General features: G+C 43.5%; 1 protein-coding gene across 5 annotated transcripts in view; it reads right to left on the reverse strand.

Moving 5' to 3' along the window:
* The window catches only part of AGPAT4 (1-acylglycerol-3-phosphate O-acyltransferase 4), a 41,666-nt gene extending 35,437 nt beyond the window's left edge, over positions 1-6,229 (reverse strand). For 4 of the 5 annotated variants that reach the window (XR_014154794.1, XR_014154795.1, XM_081855194.1 and 1 more), the window contains exons 1-2: positions 6,185-6,229; positions 920-1,155 (exon numbers count right to left, since the gene is read on the reverse strand). Coding sequence is in view for 3 of the 5 variants with exons in the window: in XM_081855194.1 (XP_081711320.1) it covers positions 920-1,097 (178 nt within the window). In the remaining 2 variants the exon portion in view is untranslated. Of the gene's footprint in view, positions 1-919; positions 1,156-1,997; positions 2,200-6,184 lie in introns of those variants that run through there. The other variant, XM_081855195.1, reaches the window with a different exon arrangement.
* Between the last annotated feature and the right edge of the window lie 13,600 nt (positions 6,230-19,829).

Below are 19,829 nucleotides of genomic sequence, written 5' to 3' on the forward strand. Positions count from 1 at the left end.
CATTAAAGCTATCATAGAAGATAGAGTTTGTTAGAAATTTAGCCTTGCTGGCAGCTCATAACCTATCTCCTAACTAGGTTGTTGAAGGTTGTTGTTGCTGTTGTTTTTACAAAAAGGAAATTTTTGAACTGCACAGTGGTGATTGTAACTCATGTGTATAGTACATGCCACTCACAGACATTCTGCATGGATGCTTTGTTGCTTAGAGTCGTTCTGAGACGTTTAGAAGCCAAAAACAGAATGGCAGAAAATCCTTAGAACCTGGAATTCAACAACAATAATGCAGAACAGTTTCATTTTTCTAATCCAATTGTGTTTGAAACACAGACTAAAAAGCCCTCATTGTGCAAATCTGTAGAGATGTATCCAGTTGGAACCCTCTGCCAATAACAAAGGTTTCCATGAGTAGAAAGGGGAGGCTGCTCAATAATATATAGTTAGGAAATTGAGGAGAGCAGAGTGTGGGAAGAAAAGAAGCTCAACTATCTGCAGCCTAACCATTAGAGACAAAAAAAACCACAAGCTATGTTTGTCCGAGGGAAACCCAAAAGCAATGATAATGTAATTGCTCAGTACTTTGTGATATTTTATATGGCTGTAACAAATGCAGCTGTATTAGCCTTTGTGGTATCCAAAGAAATTCATCCTGTGATTTGTAGAAGTTATTCATCACTATCTTCATAATCACAGTAAAACTTGGCACCGTTGCTAAACTTGGAAACACTTCTACATGGCTTTTGTGTGTGCCACAATCATGTTATTTATTTAGGAACAACTAGGAGATTCTTCTTGCCCCCCCAAAGTAGGATGAAACATATGCCCCAACACACATCTAGCAAAAGCAACATGGAATGCTTTACGCATTTATAATTCACCCTCCCACAACATAACAGAAATAAAAGGTATAAATATGTCTTACGGCTTGAAATGCAATAAGCCAGCTTGCAATTGACCTTCCTGAAAAGTTGCTTGTTGAACGGCCAGAGGATTAATGTGAAGAGTTGAATGAAGTTGATTATCAGTCCCGACACTATAAATACATAACTGATAAGGAGGTGGCAAATGAATTGAGACTTCAGAAACCCAGCGATGTCCATGATTTAAGGTGGCAATGCAAAGCCTCCAGAAAGCAATCCAAACAATTCGGAAAGTTAACTGCAAAAAAGATGAGAAAATTTTTGTTTTTAAAAAGGTTAAACTCATGTTACTGTGATGAAGCCAACTCTTTTCTACCTGAGAGCAGCAACGTATTTAAATGTCATCCTCACAAAAAGCTATTACAGATGCGTTCCACTTTCCACATCCATGGCAAATCTCACAAAATTAACATTAGATGATACATAGCAATATTGGAACCATCTCTGAAATGTAGCACTAGTTAAGGCGTAGTCTATGGTCACTGGGTCATACCCTTCAACACACGTTCCAGATTATAGCAGGGGTTTTTTCACAGATGGAGGGAAATATGGGAAGTATAGAAAGCAGCTATATAAAGCTACATTTATAACTTTGTTCTAAAAAGGTAGAAATGGCATTAAGAAAAGAAAAGAAGAAAATGTGACATTTTTCAGACGCGTGCACGCACAGGCACACACACACAAAAAGATACATGTTACTAACACCCTTAATAGATGCAGACCCCATTAAGAGGTCACTGCATGCGTTTTGATAAAACAGACAAACATTTTCAGAACTTTGCTCTTAGCTGCCAGTGATACAGCGCTGACAAGACAAAAAAGGAACAACTTGAAAAAGCACTTTAAATTGGTTACCTCTGCAGACTCTAAAACCTTGGATAGGAAATATATGAAATAGTTTAAAATATGATCTATTTCTATCCTTTTCCCATTAAAACTCCACTTCAGAAACTTGAACATAGAAATGTTGCCATTTCCAAACAGTAAGTGTTAAAGGAGTTTGTGGTCCCCCCCCCCCATCTGAACACCCACAAGTTAAGGGGATCATGTTTACTTTCTATAAGAGCTCCACAACACTACCTATTCCTTTATTTCCAATGCTAGCTCTTCATTTCACTTTCAAGGTCAATACTGTGAACACCATGTACTGCTTCCTTTCCTTCCCCTCTACTGCCGTGCCCGACAGAAAGACATGATGCTTCTTGACAGATATCACCAGCAGAAGGTTATAGCTCTTAAAAGATACTTCTAGAGAGACAAACCCAGAAGGTTACAATAAGATTTATTAAAACTTACTTATGAGGGTAAAACCCTGTTTTCTAAGTGGTACCTCGGGTTACACACGCTTCAGGTTACATACGCTTCAGGTTAGACTCCGCTAACCCAGAAAGTGCTTCAGGTTAAGATCTTTGCTTCAGGATGAGAACAGAAATCATGCTCCTGCGGCACAGCAGCAGCGGGAGGCCCCATTAGGTAAAGTGGTGCTTCAGGTTAAGAACAGTTTCAGGTTAAGAATTAAGCACTTAACCCAAGGTACCACTGTACCACCTATTTTATCCTTTTAGCAAACTTTGTCAAACAAAAACTTTGTGGCCTTTGTTAAAATACACCATCCACAGGCAAAGCTTGTTGTATTACTTGCGAATTAAGATAAATTTAGTTTCAAGTTTTGTGCTTTTCATTTTTTCTACAAGACATCTCTCTCTCTCTCTCTCTCTGTGTGTGTGTGTGTGTGTGTGTGTGTGTGTGTTGGCACGCATGCAAGTAGTTAGCCTTGGGACCAGCACTGACTGTATTACACCGGTTCCAATCCTGCCTTTAGGACCAAGTCCAGAGAATAGCATTGCCTTTGAGCCTCCTGGCAGCTACACAGTGGGGTGCTGTAGGGGACTCTCTTATCTCCAGTGCTATTTAATATCTACATGAAATTGTTGGGAACGGAATGTTCATTAGGGAGTTTCATAATGATAGCGTATTGCTATCAGTATGCTGATGACACTCAGTTCTATTTCACCATAATATCTTAATCACAGAATCATATAATTGTAAAGTTGGAAGGGATCCTGAGGGTCATCAACCCCCTGCATAGCAGGAATCTCAACTAAAGCATCCATTGCAGATGGCCCCCAACCTCTGCTTACAAACCTCCAAGGAAGGAGAGTCCACCACCTTCTGAGGGAGTCTGTTCCACTGTCAAACAGCTCTTATCATCAGAAAGCTCTTCCTGATGTTTAGTTAGAATCTCCTTTCTTGTAACTTGAATCCACTGGCTTGGTTCCTACCATCCAGAGAAGGAGAAAACAAGATTGCTCCATCTTCCATGTGACAGCCCTTGAGATATTTGAAGATGGGTATCCTATCTCCTCTTTTCCAGGCTAAATAAACCTCAATCATTCCTCCTAAGGCTTGGCTTCTAGACCCTTGATCATCCTAGTTGCCCTCCTGTGCACATGTTCCAGCTTCTCAATATCCTTCTTAAATTGTGACACCCAGAACTGGACGCAGGACTCCAGGTGGGGCCCAGGCATCTTCACTTGGTCACAAGCGGCCTATAGCCAGGCGCAAAATGTGCCTGGCACCTGGCTAATTTTGAACACTGCCAGCAATGCCTTGCTGCTGCCTCGCATCATGCAGTAGCCCCTCAGAAAAACAATCATTGTGTTGGACATGTGGGGCAGAATCAGGGGTGCTTGCTGCTGGCAAGTGGATTTATGGAACCTTGGCAAGAAGAAGATTGTATGCATTAAGCTTGCCATATATATTGGACAAAGAGCTTTCTGTATAAGGACAGCTAAAATAGGAAGCAATTTAAAACCAGCTGTCATGCATGCTCTGATGAACGGCGATTTGTTCAATGCTATATTGGGGGTGGGGGTGAGGGCTGTTGTTGGCTGTATATAGCTTGGTGTGTTTGTGTGAATATACACACACAGTATTAAGTTTTAGTATTATATATGGTTGGTCTTCATCTGATAAGAAGTGAGAAAAATACAAATTTTTAAAATAAATAAGGTACATTTTGCAAGTCCACATCTACTATTCCACCTAGAGGACATGCTCCCTGGGGTTTTTTTAATGGAAAAGGTTCAGAAAACGTCATTGACAAAGTGTGCTGCATCTCTACAAACACTGAAGTCTGGCTGATCCAAAATCATCAGAAGCAATAAAGAACAAAATACCTGTCAGGTTTATATATCAGAAGGCTTGAAGTCGCTTAGGCCAACAAATTTCCTGGGAAATTAACTAACTTCAGCTCTTGCTCAAGCTGAATGTTTCAAATAGATTCTGTCTAGAATAGAAACTAAGAACGGAGCTGCCACAATAGTTCCCTAAATACTGTAAATGTATACTTTGCAACTTTGGCATACAGTTGGAACTATAGCATACAGCACACACCAATAAACTATCACAAGCCCACTCAATAAACTTCACCATTTTCATATGCAATCTCCATTTAAATAATGACGACGATGTTTGGGACAAAAGCTAACACCTGTCATAAGTCCATAGATTCAAAAAAAATGTTCAGCTTATACAGAAAAAAAGTAAAAATATACACCTTTTAATAAATAGCAAACTACTTAAGCAGACTAGTTTTAATAGCAGACTACTAAAGATTGCATTTATCTATCCATAATAACACCTTACATCCCACTGAGAAGATGAAGTTTTGGCAAACCTCACAGGAAAAGCCTGTGGATGTCTAACTGCCGATTTTTAATAGTTGTTAAGTGATGGAGGTCTGACATGACCATTTTCAGGTATTTTGATGTCAGATTTAAGGTCCATCACACACAACTCTGACCCAAAGAACAGCCAACCCCTGCACTATCCACTTTATGTGATAGGTGATGTTTCTCTTCCATGAATGCTCACACAATAAATAAGTAGTTTTGCCACTTTTGTTACATTTTACAAAAAATGCTGAATAAAAGTATTAAAATGTCTTACGATAATTTTTTTAAAAAACACACACACCGAAAGACCAGTTTATAAATATCCACAAAACATACTCTTATCCTTGCCACAGTTGGAATCTTTCACACATTTGCACCGATGGGTCAATAGAAAAGGGGGAAGGATGACAGGGGGGCTTCCAAGCGTTTTTAAGATCAAAACCTTTCAGTGACAAACTAGCTCTTATGGAGGTATAAGTAGATCCAAGCAACAAATAGCAGCAGCAGCAGCACTACTAGAAGTAACTCACACTCTTAGAAATAAGGCTACTTACAAGAGTATCCTTCTCTCCTTGTTTGTACATGTCGGACGCAAATGTTATTCTGTAGAACTGCAGTGCCCAATGGACCTAAACATCTGCTCCAACAGCTGTGTCATCACCTTAGTCTAACTCAGGGAGAGGGTTAGTGGTTCAGCAGTTGTCAACAGACTGCAACTCCCATCATGCCTGATCAGGGGCCGGGGGTCTGGGGCTGAGTCGAGTCGGGAGTGCAACAAAATTTGGCCAGCCGCAGATTCTTCAGCCCTGGTCTTAAGCAGCACTAGCAAACATTCTTGACAGAGGCAAGGAAAGCCCCTTCATTCAGGCGCAACTTGACACACAGTCGAGCAGCAATTCCCACCGGCCATTTCCTCCCTTGGCTGTAAAATGTGGAAGCAACGATCTGGGGAGAGGCAGGCTGCGTCTCCTAGAGCACCCTGTTGCATTTCATCAGCCAAAGCTAATTATTTTAGACAACCACAACCTCCTGTTGGTGGATAGCAAAGCGGCGGTCAATAGAATGTCACAAATGTCTGCTTTCCTAGGCAACCCCGTTCCCTCCCCCACCTTCTCCTCGCCGAACGTGAGAAGGCAACCAACGCGTGTCCACCCCTGACACAAACGCACCCATCCGAAACACACAAGGGACATTGCCGGGTGTCATTCTTAAGTCTATAAGGTGACGATGGTCTGGTCTGGTGTTTCCATGGAAACGGGGAAGAAGGGAAGCTGGAGCGGAGCATGCTGCACGGAGCACAAGGGAGCCAACATGTAGCAGGAAGATGCTCGTTGCCTCCAGCCACCCGGGCTCCCCCCGCCCCACACAATGAATGGAGATACGGACGCGGGAGAGCAGGAGGAAAATCCCACTAATGCGAGCGAGCTCTTTCCACGGACACGGCCGGCTCCAAAGCACCCAAAACCCTCTCCCTGCTGAGACCTAAGCTTGCATCCACTGGAGACGCTTCTGCGCTCAGAGAGGACCAGGGCTGCCCCCCTCCCCCTTCCCCAGAAGGAAGCTGCGAAGAAGAGTTGCCGGGACACGTACCTGGCGCAAGGCAGTCCTCGGCAGCGGCGCGGGGCGAGAGCAAAGAGGAAGGCAGGCTCCGCCTCGGGGTGGGTCCCTTCGCAAAAGGAAAACAGGCTCCTTCGCTGACGCTCCTCCTTGCAAAGCGGCAGAAAGAGGGAGAGAGGGAAAAAGGGGGCTGCTTCCCGCCAAAGGGGGCTGCCCCGCCAAACAGACACAGGCACCCCCCTCCCCCAAATACACACTTGGCTTTCACCTGTTGCAGAAGCCAGTCTCCTTGGTGGAGCATCTTTTCCTTCCCCTCTGCACGCACGTCTCTTGCAGAAAGAGCCTCGTGTCCTGCCCAGAGGAGCGTGGCCTCCAAATCAGATCATTATTCATTTAAATGAAACATGGCCCGTGAGTATTACAAACGGGGAAATGTCCCCCCCCCCACTACTCATCACCTGGAAAGTTCATTAACAAAAGGAAACATTTAGAGTGCGACCTTTTCTCAGAATGACAAAACTCTGACTTCTAGGAAGCTAAAAGTGCTACCTGGTGTGTGGAAGGTTTTGGCTCTGGACACCAGATACAGTCCAAGGCCCCAAGCCATTGTATGGTCACTTGGAAGTAAGTCCCGCTGTGTTCAGTAGAGCTCACACCCATAAATGTGTGCAAAAGATGGCCACATTAAAGGTAAAATCTTCAAGGGCCCCTGGTGGCTACACTATGAGGTGCCGTATGAGACTCCAGAGCCAATTAATATCTACATAAGGCTGCTGGGAATGGTCATTAGGAGTTTCAGGGCAAGGTGGCATCAGTCTGCTGACGACAGCTCTATTTATCTGTAACATCTGAATCAGGATAATAAAAATTATTTAAGACAAAACAAAACATCTGAATCAGGAGGGGCTGTGCATTGCAATCGCTGCACCATTGCCTGGGCCTGGTGGTGAAATGGATGAGGAAAAGCAAGCTGAGCTTGAATCCTGGCAAGATGGAGGCACTGCAGGCGAGTACAGGACTGACCCAAAACATTTTGGTAGCTGAGGTGAACCACAAAATGCCCTCTTCCCTGGCCAGTGAAGAAGTGGTGAATGAAGAGCTACATCAGGAATAATGGGGGGAGAGTAAAGATCTGTCTTAGGAACAAAGGTGGGAGACCACCAGCATTGCCTCCTATTCACCAAGAGGCAGCCTTGGGGGAAGCTGTAGAGGAGGTGACAGATCCTGCCTCCAAGAAGCATGCACTGGCACTGCAGGAGACAGTTGTGAAACTGCACCTAACTATAGAGTAATATGTTTGATTGTTTTTATTTGTCATGGTTGGCAAATGTTTTGTTTGTCTTGTGTGGGTATTTTGCTGTCACTCTCAGGGCTATGAAACATGGACTAGCATATGCAGCAGTTTTTGTCAACAGATTGTCTGCAGTGTGTGTGGGGGGGGGGCAATGCAGGGGGCCCAATCCACATACAGTGTCCTGGGCCCAGGAAATCCTGTTTGTATCCCTGGGTACACTCTGTTACACCAATTCTCCCTTCCCCACATGGCACAGGACCCATGGTACGGCTGAGAGCTGTCACAGATTCTAATAAAGGATACTCTAATTTAAAACTATGTAAGTAGCTTTATCTCCCATGGGGCCTATGAGCTTGACTACTCAGACAATTCCCTCTCCACCACATATCCCATGGTGCCAGGGAATAATCCAAAGTAATGACACACAGTTCTATTGCTGGAGCTGAATGTTCCAGTTTACTGCTCAAATTACAGGGGGGGGGGGTGGTTTGTTGGCAGGGGCCAACCCTATTACATTTTGCAAATATATTTTTTTTAAAAATGTCCAGTAGCAGCTTAGAGACCAACTAAGTTTGTTTTTGGTATGAGCTTTCATGTGCAAAGCCTCTCTTTCTAATCCTTTTAGAAGGGAATGTTTGAGTTAAACTTGGAGGGGGTGCCCCCATTTCTCCCACACCCAATAATTCAAGCATGACCCTTAATCTTGTAGTAACAGAAAGCGCAGAAAACCTCACCAAGTTTAAAAAAGGGGGGAAAGTACCATAATAATCTGAGCCTTCTCAAGAGTAGTCAAGAGGAAAAGAGGCAATGTATGATGATGACCCGAGTATTGCTTCCGTATCATATAAGGAGCATGCATGTACCCATTTCACCATGCACTCACACAACAGAAAGCTGTAGCTGGCTATAGGTTCACATCTGTGGTATATGCTACAAAAACTGGCACACACACTGAAATGTCATTTAATGACACATTGTACACACTTTCCCCTACAATGGGAGAGACAACTATCTGGAATATTGTGTCATATGAAGTACCCATTGGGTGACAAAACTCATTTTAAGCTTTCAAATGAAACAAAGCACACAGAATAAACTAATGAAAAACAGCAATAATGGGACAGCAAACTTAGGATGTAGTTGAGAGACAATGGCAGAGGAATGGGGGGTACAGTCCACCCTGGGTGTCATCACTGAGGGGGGTGACAAAATGACAAAAATATGAGTTTTTTTTTTTAAAAAAAACTGGGCTCACAAAACTTTTTAGTTCTGTCAACAAACATAATGAAATGCGCTTGGCAATGGGTGCCACACCACGCAGGCCAGCACTTACCATGGGGCCTGCAGCGTGCCTGAGCCACGCGTCTCTCCTGGGAGTGTTGTGGTGGCTTAGGTGCCTCCAGGCTTCATGCTGCCTGCAACAACAGCGTGGGACTTGTGTCTGCCCACCAGCTCTCCCTCAGCCACCCTACAGCTGAGGGGGAGGCAGCAAAGAGGCTCCACGCAGTGTGCCCTGCCCCCGGCAGCAGGACACGCACCGCACCCAGCACCCAAGTGGCTAGCTACACCGCTGTCAAGAGAGAGGAAGAAATAAAATGGGCAAGACCGATGGTTGAGCCTGGGTTCAGTTCAGCAGTACATGTATCTCAATCAAACTGCAAAGATGGAAGGGACACACCAATAGCCCTCTTTCTATATTATACTTTTCTTCACACATACACACTGTTAACACAACATACGTACCAAAATTGATTTTTACAACAAGTAGTCTAGCAGTTCAACATACAAATCAAGCTATATGGAAGAAGCCAGAAATACACAAGATAAATATGGAGAAAGACTTAGCTTTCAGCTTCACAATAATAAATTCAAAGCTCTTATTCTAAAAGAAAAATTGAGCACCACTTCACTTTACCACAGAACTCTATCAACCCACTTATAATAGTGAAACATGACAATCTTTTAACTTTTGATGGAGAGATCTTTGGGCACACCACTGTGAAACAATCCTGACACCACCTTTTGGTTTCAGCCAGTTGCAGTTTGGGAAAGAACTCAATTTGTGTCTTTCTGCTGCTAACGTTTGCTGAAGGCTCTCCCCAAAAACCCAGATATGCAATGATAACAGCACTCTAGGTTGAAAACCACACAGGCTATACTCACCCCATTCTTCCTATGGCTTCCACAGTTGGCCACTAACTCTAGGTAACAATTATTTCCTGCAAGACAGTCATGGTACTTCCACACTATACATTTGCTGTGTGACCACTGTGTGTTTACTCGCGTTTTACAGAGCATATCATCGTGGAAACATTGCTCCCCCCCTTATGCTTTCCCTGTAGTTCTTCCCCTTTTTTCTCAGACCTCAAAAGCATTAGGGTTTACCATTTCTGCCCCTCACCCACCTTTTGAATGGAAATGCAATCTCCTCCTCTCACAACATTACCCAGCATCATTCAGTAAAGCGGAAAATTGGAAGATCCAGGGTGCACAAAATGAAGTTGTTGATTACACAACGCAGAGCTCATCTCTGGAATTTGACACAAGATGCAGTGATGGTCACAAACATGGATGGTTTTTTAAATGAATTAGACAAATTTGAGGAGGATAAGGCTATTAATGGCTTCTAGCCATGAGGGCTATGCACTGCCTCCAGTATCAGAGGCAGAAGGGTTCTGAATACAAGTTGTTGGGAGCGCAAGTAGGAAGCATGCTATCACATTCAAGTGCTGCTTGAAGGCTTCCCATGGGCATCTGGTTTGCTGTGAGAACAGGATTCTGGAGTTCATTGGTCTTTGGCCTGATCAAGCAAGGCTCTTCTCATATTCTTCTTAAGAATTGGGACAACTGACAGGAGGAGTGGCCTAATGATGACATGGTTAATGAAGCCCTACCATTTCCTGTTTGCAGTGCCACACTGCAATGTTAATTCCTCTATTACATTTCAATTAGAGGTTGCCAGTTTTGAGGGGCTCCTCATGGAAGCAGCAGCTGGGGAGCACTTCACAAGCTGTGTGTGGGCTTTACATCTTCCTTTGGCAATTGCTCTCCGCCCCGCCGCACCACCCTGCTTCCCAGAAGAGGCCAGCATAGTAGAAAAGCAAATTCTCAACAACATTAAAGATCCTAATATGGAAGCATAAAAACTTAAGAGCAGCCCTCCTGGATCAGGCCAGGAACCCTTCTAGTTCAGCAGCCGGTTCTTACAGAGGCCAACCAGATGTCCAAGGTAAGCACACAAGCAGGATCCGAGCATTCTCCTTCCTGCAGTTTGTAGCGCTAGTCAAATCCACTACTCAAGTCTCCATGTTATACCTCGGGTTAAATGTGCTTCAGGTTGAGCATTTTCAGGTTACGCTCTGTGGCGACCCGGAAGTAATGGAGTGCGTTACTTCCGGGTTTCGCTGCTCGCGCATGCACAGATGCTTAAAATGACGTCACACACATGCGCGGAAGCGGCGAATCGCGACCCATGCAGACACAGTTAGCGTTCGCTCCAGGATGTGAACGGGGCTTCAGAACGGATCCCATTCGCATCCAGAGGTACCACTGTATATACGTGCAGCAGGGTGCCCTTAAGTACAAACAAGAATGAATGAAGCTTTGTACTTTCTGAAGGTCATGGCAGAACTCCACCTGATCACATTCTGCACTTTGATTTTTATCTATAAATTAACCATATCTCACTCCTTCCTAAAGCTCTGCAGTGACAACAGCAGGATATGCCATAAAAATTGCAATAGTTGTGCTATGCCCTTAAATGCCTTATTTCATGGTGCAATCCTGTGCATGCCTACTCAAAAGTAAGTCCCACTTGGATCACTGGGACTAACTCCCAGGCATGTGGGTATAGGATTGCATCCTCCATTCCACATATTGTGGCTGAAGAATCACTGAATACAAGTGACCTTCATTTTTCTTGCCTAGAAGGCGGGTTGATTCAGAAAGACATCACTAGACACTCAATATTTACAATGACCCAGGGACAAATTCACCTGCAGATATGACAGCTTGCTTTAAAAGCTTCCTCAAAGATATAGTCACCTGCATAATGACCCATTTATACTTTCTGGACTTGTGGGGTGTGTTCTTAGCTGCTTCTGGCAGTCTTTCCTGAGCATCTGCCAGAAATACTTCATTTAATAAGAGAAAGTGTAAAATATTTGCTCCCTTAGTATCTAGATAGAACTGTTGGATGTCACATTGTGACAGTTAACACAGGATTTATAAGGGGAAATATTTCTTTTCATTTCCCTCTACATATCCCTGGAAAACACCCGTGTGACAGAGATTTTCTTGTACAACATAGCAACAACAGCAGAAGTGATAAAACTGAAAATCTCATTGGGTCATGCAGTTAGCAAATCCTTATAAGCATTGTTGAAATTTCTGGAAATTTGGAAGTCATTTGTGTGGTTGGGACTGGAATGGTGGTTTTCAATTTAAGACAAGGGGTTAAGACAATAGAGCTGGATTCCTAGAATAAGCTATGTCACACCCCCTCTTCTCCTATGAGAGAGAAGTGAAGTCTTCTGACCAAGACAGACATGCCAAAGCAAGCACCAGGCTTGGGGCATGTGTTTGAAGCTATCTTTCTATATTTCCCTCCCCACAAAGGCACACTCCTCCATTGTCTCCCAAGACAGACAGATGCCAACAACCCTATCTGCCCGCGGACTGTCTTGCCAGAGTGGTGCATGCTTTAGTTATCTCTTGCTTGGATTACTGCAATGCGCTCTATGTGGGGCTACCTTTGAAGGTGACCTGGAAACTACAACTAATCCAGAATGTGGCAGCTAGACTGGTGACTGGGAGTGGCCGCCAAGACCACATATCACCGGTCTCGAAAGATTTACATTGGCTCCCAGTATGTTTCTGAGCACAATTCAAAGTGTTGGTGCTGATCTTTAAAGCCCTAAATGGCCTCAGTCCTGTATACCTGAAGGAGCATCTCCACCCCCATCGTTCTGCCCGGACATTGAAGTCCAGCGCCGAGGGCCTTCTGGTGGTTCCCTCACTGCAAGAAGCCAAGTTACAGGGAACCAGGCAGAGGGCCTTCTCGGTAGTGGCACCCGCCCTGTGGAACGCCCTCTCACCAGATGCCAAAGAGAAGAACTACCAGACTTTTAGAAGACATCTGAAGGCAGCCTTCTTTAGGGAAGCTTTTAATGTTTAACAGACCGCCCAGAGTGGCTGGGGAAACCCAGCCAGATGGGCAGGGTAGAAAAATTATTATTATTATTATTATTATTATTATTAAACCCAAGAGTATTCTGCTTGCGTTCTCCTTGCTGCTGCTTGGATAAATGCATGAATCTGACCCTCGAAACATTTTGTACGTAAAGAATTTTAAACTTACTTAACAGTAAGTGGTCCGTTCATTGCGAGAGGACTAGAAAGAGAGGAGCACTGTTTGCTAGCAGACTAAATGGGATAAAAGGGTCTGAAACCTATATTTCTAACACTGTACTGCTGCCTAACATTTGTGATTTTAAACTCTGCTACTGAACACTCTTTCCTGCTGGAGAGTGGGTTTAGTCCTGTATTTTGAATCCAGGCACTCTGACTATTCTTTTGTTATCTACCTCACACACATGGGTCACAGGGATTCATATTTTTTCCATAATAAATGTATACAATTTAGTATATTTATGAATCACGTTTACCCAGAAAATCTACTCTGCTAAGCAGAGCTTATTCCCAGGTAAATGCACATAGGATTGCAGTCCGAAAGCATAAATGCCTTAGTATGAAAGTTCTTTTAGTTCTTTAGCAGTGAGTGTGACACAATCCTTTGAGGGGAGAGGTGAAAAGCTCAACTGCAAGGCAGAGGGGGCCAGATCAAAAGGGCAGATGATGGAAGAGACTTGCCTTCTTGTATCTCCAAAGAAACCAGAACGATCAAAAGTCACCAGAAGGTGGCAAGCAGCAATTCAGAATGTGTAAGTGTGTGTGTGAAGGCCCCACTCATGATGGCAGAAAAATGCATCTGGAACCGAGTGTTTTATATGTCTACCATAGACACAGGAATTGCCATTCTCCAATATTCTAAAATTGTCTTACATAAAGATCTGTGTGCTACATATCTTCAGAAGAATATTGTCTTAAAAAACCAGCCTCACTAATTCCCCATGATTCCAATAGAAAAACAGGAAATTTGGGGCATTTTCTTTTTTGCTTTTAGGTCACAAGGAGGGAAGATCCAGAAAGAGCTATAGCTAAGAAAAGCATGTAGAATGTTATTTGTAGCTTCTAATAGAGTTCCACCACCACTAATAGCACCTTAAACTCATACCCTGCCAATGATTTGTGCCCCTGACATATTCCAGGCACAGGGGCTTCCATGCTTTGTGTTGAAGGGTAGAGGAGAGCTACAAAGGCTGGTAAAAGTCACCGTGAATCAAGAAGTGGAATGATGTGGGAAGAACAACAGAGTAGGCAGTGGTTCAGCACATGGAGTTCAAGAAAGCAGGTCTGGGGCCATGAAAGAAGGAAATGCACAGCCAAAGGAAACATAAAAGTCTGAGAGCTGTAGGCCACAGGATTGCTATGTCGTAACAAGGATATTTTAGCTAGCTGTGTCTCCTACTATCACTCCAGCATTGTGACCTGGTAAATCTAAGGGCCAAAAGGGAGAGGTGTAGAGACCCCAAGTTTTACAAATTGAACATTTAAACACTTTTTCATACAGGAGACTTCTCTTCTATTTAACTCTCCTGTTCCAAAATAATTCCACCAGAAAAAGTCGGTGTTGTCTCAGGAAGTATCTGCTTCTCTGCTTCTCTCTAACTTGGCATTATTGCGTTTTATAATAGCAATGTGTTGGTGGAACTCTTTCCCACAAATCAAAAGATGCTCCCTGGATTTCTTAGGGGAATGTTTCAGATGATGTCATTCACAGAGTGTCCTGCACCTCTACACACATTGAAGACAGCCTGATCCAAAAGCCTCAGAAGAAATTAAGAACAGAATGCAAAGTGTAGGTTTACACAGCCTGTCAGTTTGTACATTAAAAAGATTGAAGTTGTTTCGTCTAACAGGTCCTGGAAAAACAACTAATGTCAGCCCTTGTTCAAGCTGTATGTTTCAAACAGATTCTGTCTTGAACATTGGAGGCGGAGAGAATATAAAAGAAGAATGGAGTTGCCACAAGATTTCACTAAATTACTTTGAATGTGCTCCAATAAACTATCACAAGTCCACTCAGTACAGTAACAATAAAGAATACTGTAAACTTCACCATTCCCATATGTAATCTCTATTTAAATGATGTTCAGGACAAAAACTAACACCCTTCATAAGACCAGGAACTCAAAAACATGTTTAGCTTGTACAGGGGGAAAAGATACACTTACACTACACCCCACTGCAAATATGAAGTTCGGTGAGCCTCAGAGGAAAGGCTTGTGGGTGTCCAATTGCCAGTTTTTGTTGTCAAGTTATTGAAGTATTTAAGGTCATATTTAATGTCCATCACCCACAATCCTGACCCAAACAACAGCCAGTCCCTGCACTATCCACTTTATGTGACTGGTGGAAAGGTTTCTCTTCTATGAAAGCTCACACAACAATAGGTATGTAGCGCCCACCTGGGAACCAGTTTCCCCAGAGAGATGTTTACAACTAATCAGCATGCTTTCAGGGGATAAATCCCCGGGGGAGGATATGATACCACCGGAGGTATTTTTATCGAACCAGACGTGGTGGGCCCCTATTTTAGCATCTCTCTTTACCACTATTAATGCTACTCTTAAGATCCCATCTAACTGGAAACAGAGCATAGTCATCCCAATACATAAAAAAGGGGACCCACAAGATCCGCGTAACTATCGACCTATCAGCCTGCTGGATATCTCATACAAGGTTTATTCTAGATTCTTGCTAGAGAAATTAATCGAGTGGGCAGAAGAAACAAAGCTATTCCACCCGGATCAGGCTGGCTTCCGTAAAGGTCATAGTACATCTGGCCAATGTCTTGTTCTATTTACCCTGATTGATAAATACCTAAACAGGTTCAACTGCAAACTACACGCGGCTTTTGTGGACCTGACCTCCGCTTTCGACTCCATCCCTAGAGATAGGCTATGGCAGAATCTTAGTTACACCAACATAGATAAGAGGCTCCTCCACCTTCTTATGGAAATTCACAATGATATATCGGCCAGAGTAAAATTTGGCCCTCTGGGAGCCCTTTCTGATTCTTTCCCTCTGAATAAAGGAGTCAAACAGGGCTGCCTCTTGGCCCCTTTTCTATTTAATTTCTACATCAATGACATCGTTACAACCATGAAGGCCCTAAACCAATCTGCCCCCTCTTTACAACAGCTCAAGATCCCCATATTGCTCTACGCAGACGACATGGTGATACTGTCTTTAACCAAGCAGGGCTTAAACAACATGTTCAGAGGGCTCATGACATATTGTGATACCAACTCCCTCAAAATCAATTTCGCCAAAACCAAATTTCTTACTTTTGGCACAAAAACTCGGAAGCCATTCTGGAATTTTGAGGGCTACTCTATTGAATATTGTTCAGCATTCAAGTATTTGGGTATCACTTTTCAGTATGGGCTTAGCTGGTCAGCTCACCTAAATATGTCCATCCTGGCTGCCCGTAGAACCATCAAAGCTTTGGAGAAATTCTTCTATGCAAAAGGCGGCCAGTTGGTTCCACCAACCAGAAAAGCATTTATCAGCAACGTCCTCCCGATGCTACTGTATGGGGTTGAAATCTGGGGGTGGAATTTAAAAACACTACAACGCCTCGAGATTCTACAAAACTCCTTTGCACGAAAGGTACTGGGTCTCCCCAAGGGCTCGGTTGCTGCACAGTTAAGAACAGAACTGGGCCTCCCCTCCATTGTTGCGAGAGCCCACATTAGAATTATTAGTTTTTATTGTAAATTAATCAAAGCCCCAGGTTCCCTTTTAGCCAGGCAAGCCTTTTTAACTTGTTCTCACAGCAATAAATGGTCCAAGGCCATGGAGACTATTACTGCACGCTACCCCCTCCCAGATCTGGACACGCTGTCAGCTTGGGATCAACATAAAATCCGGGCCTGGATTCTTATACTAGAGACGAGGCCATGGACCAGGCACAGTCCACCACAGCTCGCCTCTCCATGTGGCTCCCTAAAGTGAAAGTGGTAAGATCACTTGCCAACTACTTGATAGACCTGACGGAGCCCAATTTGAGAAGAGCGTTTACCATGGCCCGTTTCCATTCTATACCCACGGCCTTCCTGCAGGGGATTTACTCTAAGACCCCTATTACTCAGCGTCTATGTCCATGCACAATGAATGAAGTAGAGGACTTCATACATTTCTTTTTCTACTGCCCTATTTATGAGCTAATAAGAACTAAGCTCCTCCTCTTGATCCCGTCCACCATCACATCTAAGGAAGACTGTTTGAAATCGCTTCTTGTGGACGCAAATCCCCAAGTTACACGTGGGGTGGCAATCTTTATAGTGCAGGCCTTGAAACTCAGGGCTACTCTGACGGGGTAGTGTGTCCTAGACCTGGACCTGTCTTAATTCTTTTATTACCTTTTTAACCTAATGTCCCGAGCCTATTTTGGGGCCATTATATGCTTTATATACATTCGCAGTAATATCGCTTTGAATTTTGTTTGGTTGTTTGCCTCTAGCATTTTTATTTTATTTTATTTTTTATCCTGCTATGGCTGTATGCTAATGCAATAAAGGTTTGATTGAGGTATGTAGCTTTAAACTATAGGACACTTTTGTTACTTTCATTTATTCCTTTAACTATTCGTAATCAGTACTTTTCATAAAATGTATCGGGGTGCCTTACAATTTTTTTAAAAATACAGTAAAATCAGTTTATAAATAGCCGTAAAACACAATTAAAACATCAATAAAACTTCAGTAGGTACTGGCTGGTTAAAAATTCAGATTGTGAGGGTCTGTCTAAACACTACATTTTCTGAAATAGTTTAATTCCTAGCCCTCAATTTACTATGAGCAAAGATTTCCAATGCAACCCCAGTATGTACACAACTTCAGGAACCAAAATAAATTAATTGAACCCATAATACTGTATTTTAAAATCCCATAATCTTAATTCCATTTTGCAAGGAAGTAGGGAATGTAAGAGCTCTGACTCAATTCTGGAAGTATGAGGGTCACAGATCAGCTTGCTAGATGAAATGTAATAGTCTCTTACATAAGTAGCCATGAAAAGTACCTGCATGCAAAACAATAATTATGCCTCGCTTGCAACACAGATTTATCACATTGACATTGTGGCTAGAGTCTGGATTACATTGATTATATCTTTATGCATACCCCACCTTTTTCCCTGACGGGACTCAAAGTGACTTAGAGATAAAAATAAGAACTGCTAAAAACAAAGAAAAAACAATCATTAAAAAAGAATTAAACATTGATAAATCTATATATATACACACAAAATCTATTAAACCCATACCAGTAATTACAACCAGCCCTTTCATTAAAAGCAGTCCATTCCTAAAAGCCTGTTGAAACAAGGTCTTCACCTGCTGGCAGAAGGACAAGGAGGGAGCCAGTCTAGTTTCTCTAGGGAAGGAGTACCAAAGTTTGGGAGTAGCCACCAACAAGGCTCTCTCCTGCATCCAAGTGTGCCTGTGAGGGTGGGAGGACTGAGTGAAGGGCCTCCTTCTATTCCATCCCCTCAGGAAACCTTTAGCCAGGTTCCTATGTTTGATACTCACCAAGGTCAGAGCCATAGCTCAGTAGAGCACCAGCTTTAGGTGTAGAAGGTCCCCCACTGAATCTCCTGCATCTCCAGGGAGAATTGTGAAAGACCTCTGCCTTTAACCCTGGCGACCCATTGTCCATCAGTGTGGACCAGCCTCCCTCTACCAGGAGTCCTCCGACTCCCATCAGCCCCAGCCATTATAAACAGTGGTCAAGGATGAGAGTGGTTGGAGTGGAGTCCAACAACATCTGGAGAGCCACATGTTTTTTCTGGCCATGTTTAGCTATGGTTTAGCATTACAGAAATGAGCTAGCAAACTTCTGGCTTGCATGCTGCCCCTCCATTCTAGATGAGATGTGAGAGTTTTCTTTTACTCCCTTTTTTCTCATCCTGAGAGCCCCAAATGTCTCTAGAGTGCTCCTTTTGCCCGCCTCTGGGGAAGCCAGCCCCTAGTCCTTACTGCCTTAATTCCCTAAGGCTTCCCTTGCTGTACCTTGTATGAAGAGCCTGGCAATCTGCCACGCCAGCAGCTCCTTTGCAGGTTACAGCTTCACTCTGCTCATTGCCTCTCCATTCCATTTTCTTCCTCCCACTTACACAGCAACGCTGTCTCCACTGCACAAGCCCCTTTCACTCAGTTTGCTGTATCACCTGCACCTGCATATCCTTTCCTCCACTCATGCATACACACATCTTCGCTCACATTCTTCCATGACGTTTTTCTATTACTCTCCCAAACTCACCCACTTGCTCACTCCATGTCTCTTTCATGTGTCTTGGTCATATGATCGTCTGTGTAGTCTCCCCTTCATTTCCTGCCTGGGACTCTCCTCTCTCGTGTTAACAGCTGCTGCTTTATGCCTCATGTTTTGTTGCCCCACCAGTGTTTATATTCACCCTCATCTTAGGACTCCTCCCCTCCACCACTGCCCTGCATAAGTTGCAGGGCTTCAAATACAGCTTAACATTGCATTCAAAGCCCTAAACTGTGGTTAACAAAAACAAATCAGATTCATAAACTAACCAAAACAGCTTGTCTTGGTTTCAGTAAAATCACAAACAGTGGTTAATCTAAAACAGAAAAAGCTTCTAAGCTCCTTGTAACCATGCCAAAGACAGAAAGGGAGTGCACTACCCAGCTTATTGCAACTCATTCTCATATGCTAAACTATGGTTTAGTGCTACATGCAAACAAGGTCAAAATGTATTCCAACCAAGGCCAGTGCTGGCATGCATCACACTGAATAGACTTGCTTCAGGTGGCACTGGGGCAGGGGTAGAAGATAAAGGCAAGGCTTGGTTGGTGTCTGAATGGTGCAGCAATACCTCTGTGGGTGGGGGGCTGCGGTACCATTTGGACTCCAGGAAGCAAAATGTTTTTGGACTAGCACCAATTCCATTTCACTACCCCAGGTGCATACACAAGCCTTGAGGGCATTGTGGCCTTCTCCCTGAACTGCAGACATCGAGTGGTGGGGAGGGTGGAAATGTAATATCCACTAAGCTCTCCTGTATAAGTCAAATAGGACAAAGATCTATCCCAGAACACTAAGATTGTTTCCATGGTTGCTTTCTGCACTTCCTGGTTTAACATCAAAGCAGTGTTGAACAAAAGCTACAGGAAGTATTGCTTTTAACAAACTTATACAGAGCAGATTGCATTACCAACTCAGCAGCTAT

The sequence above is a fragment of the Podarcis erhardii genome (assembly GCF_964252035.2).
Source record: "Podarcis erhardii genome assembly, chromosome: 3".
Classification (NCBI taxonomy): domain Eukaryota; kingdom Metazoa; phylum Chordata; class Lepidosauria; order Squamata; family Lacertidae; genus Podarcis; species Podarcis erhardii.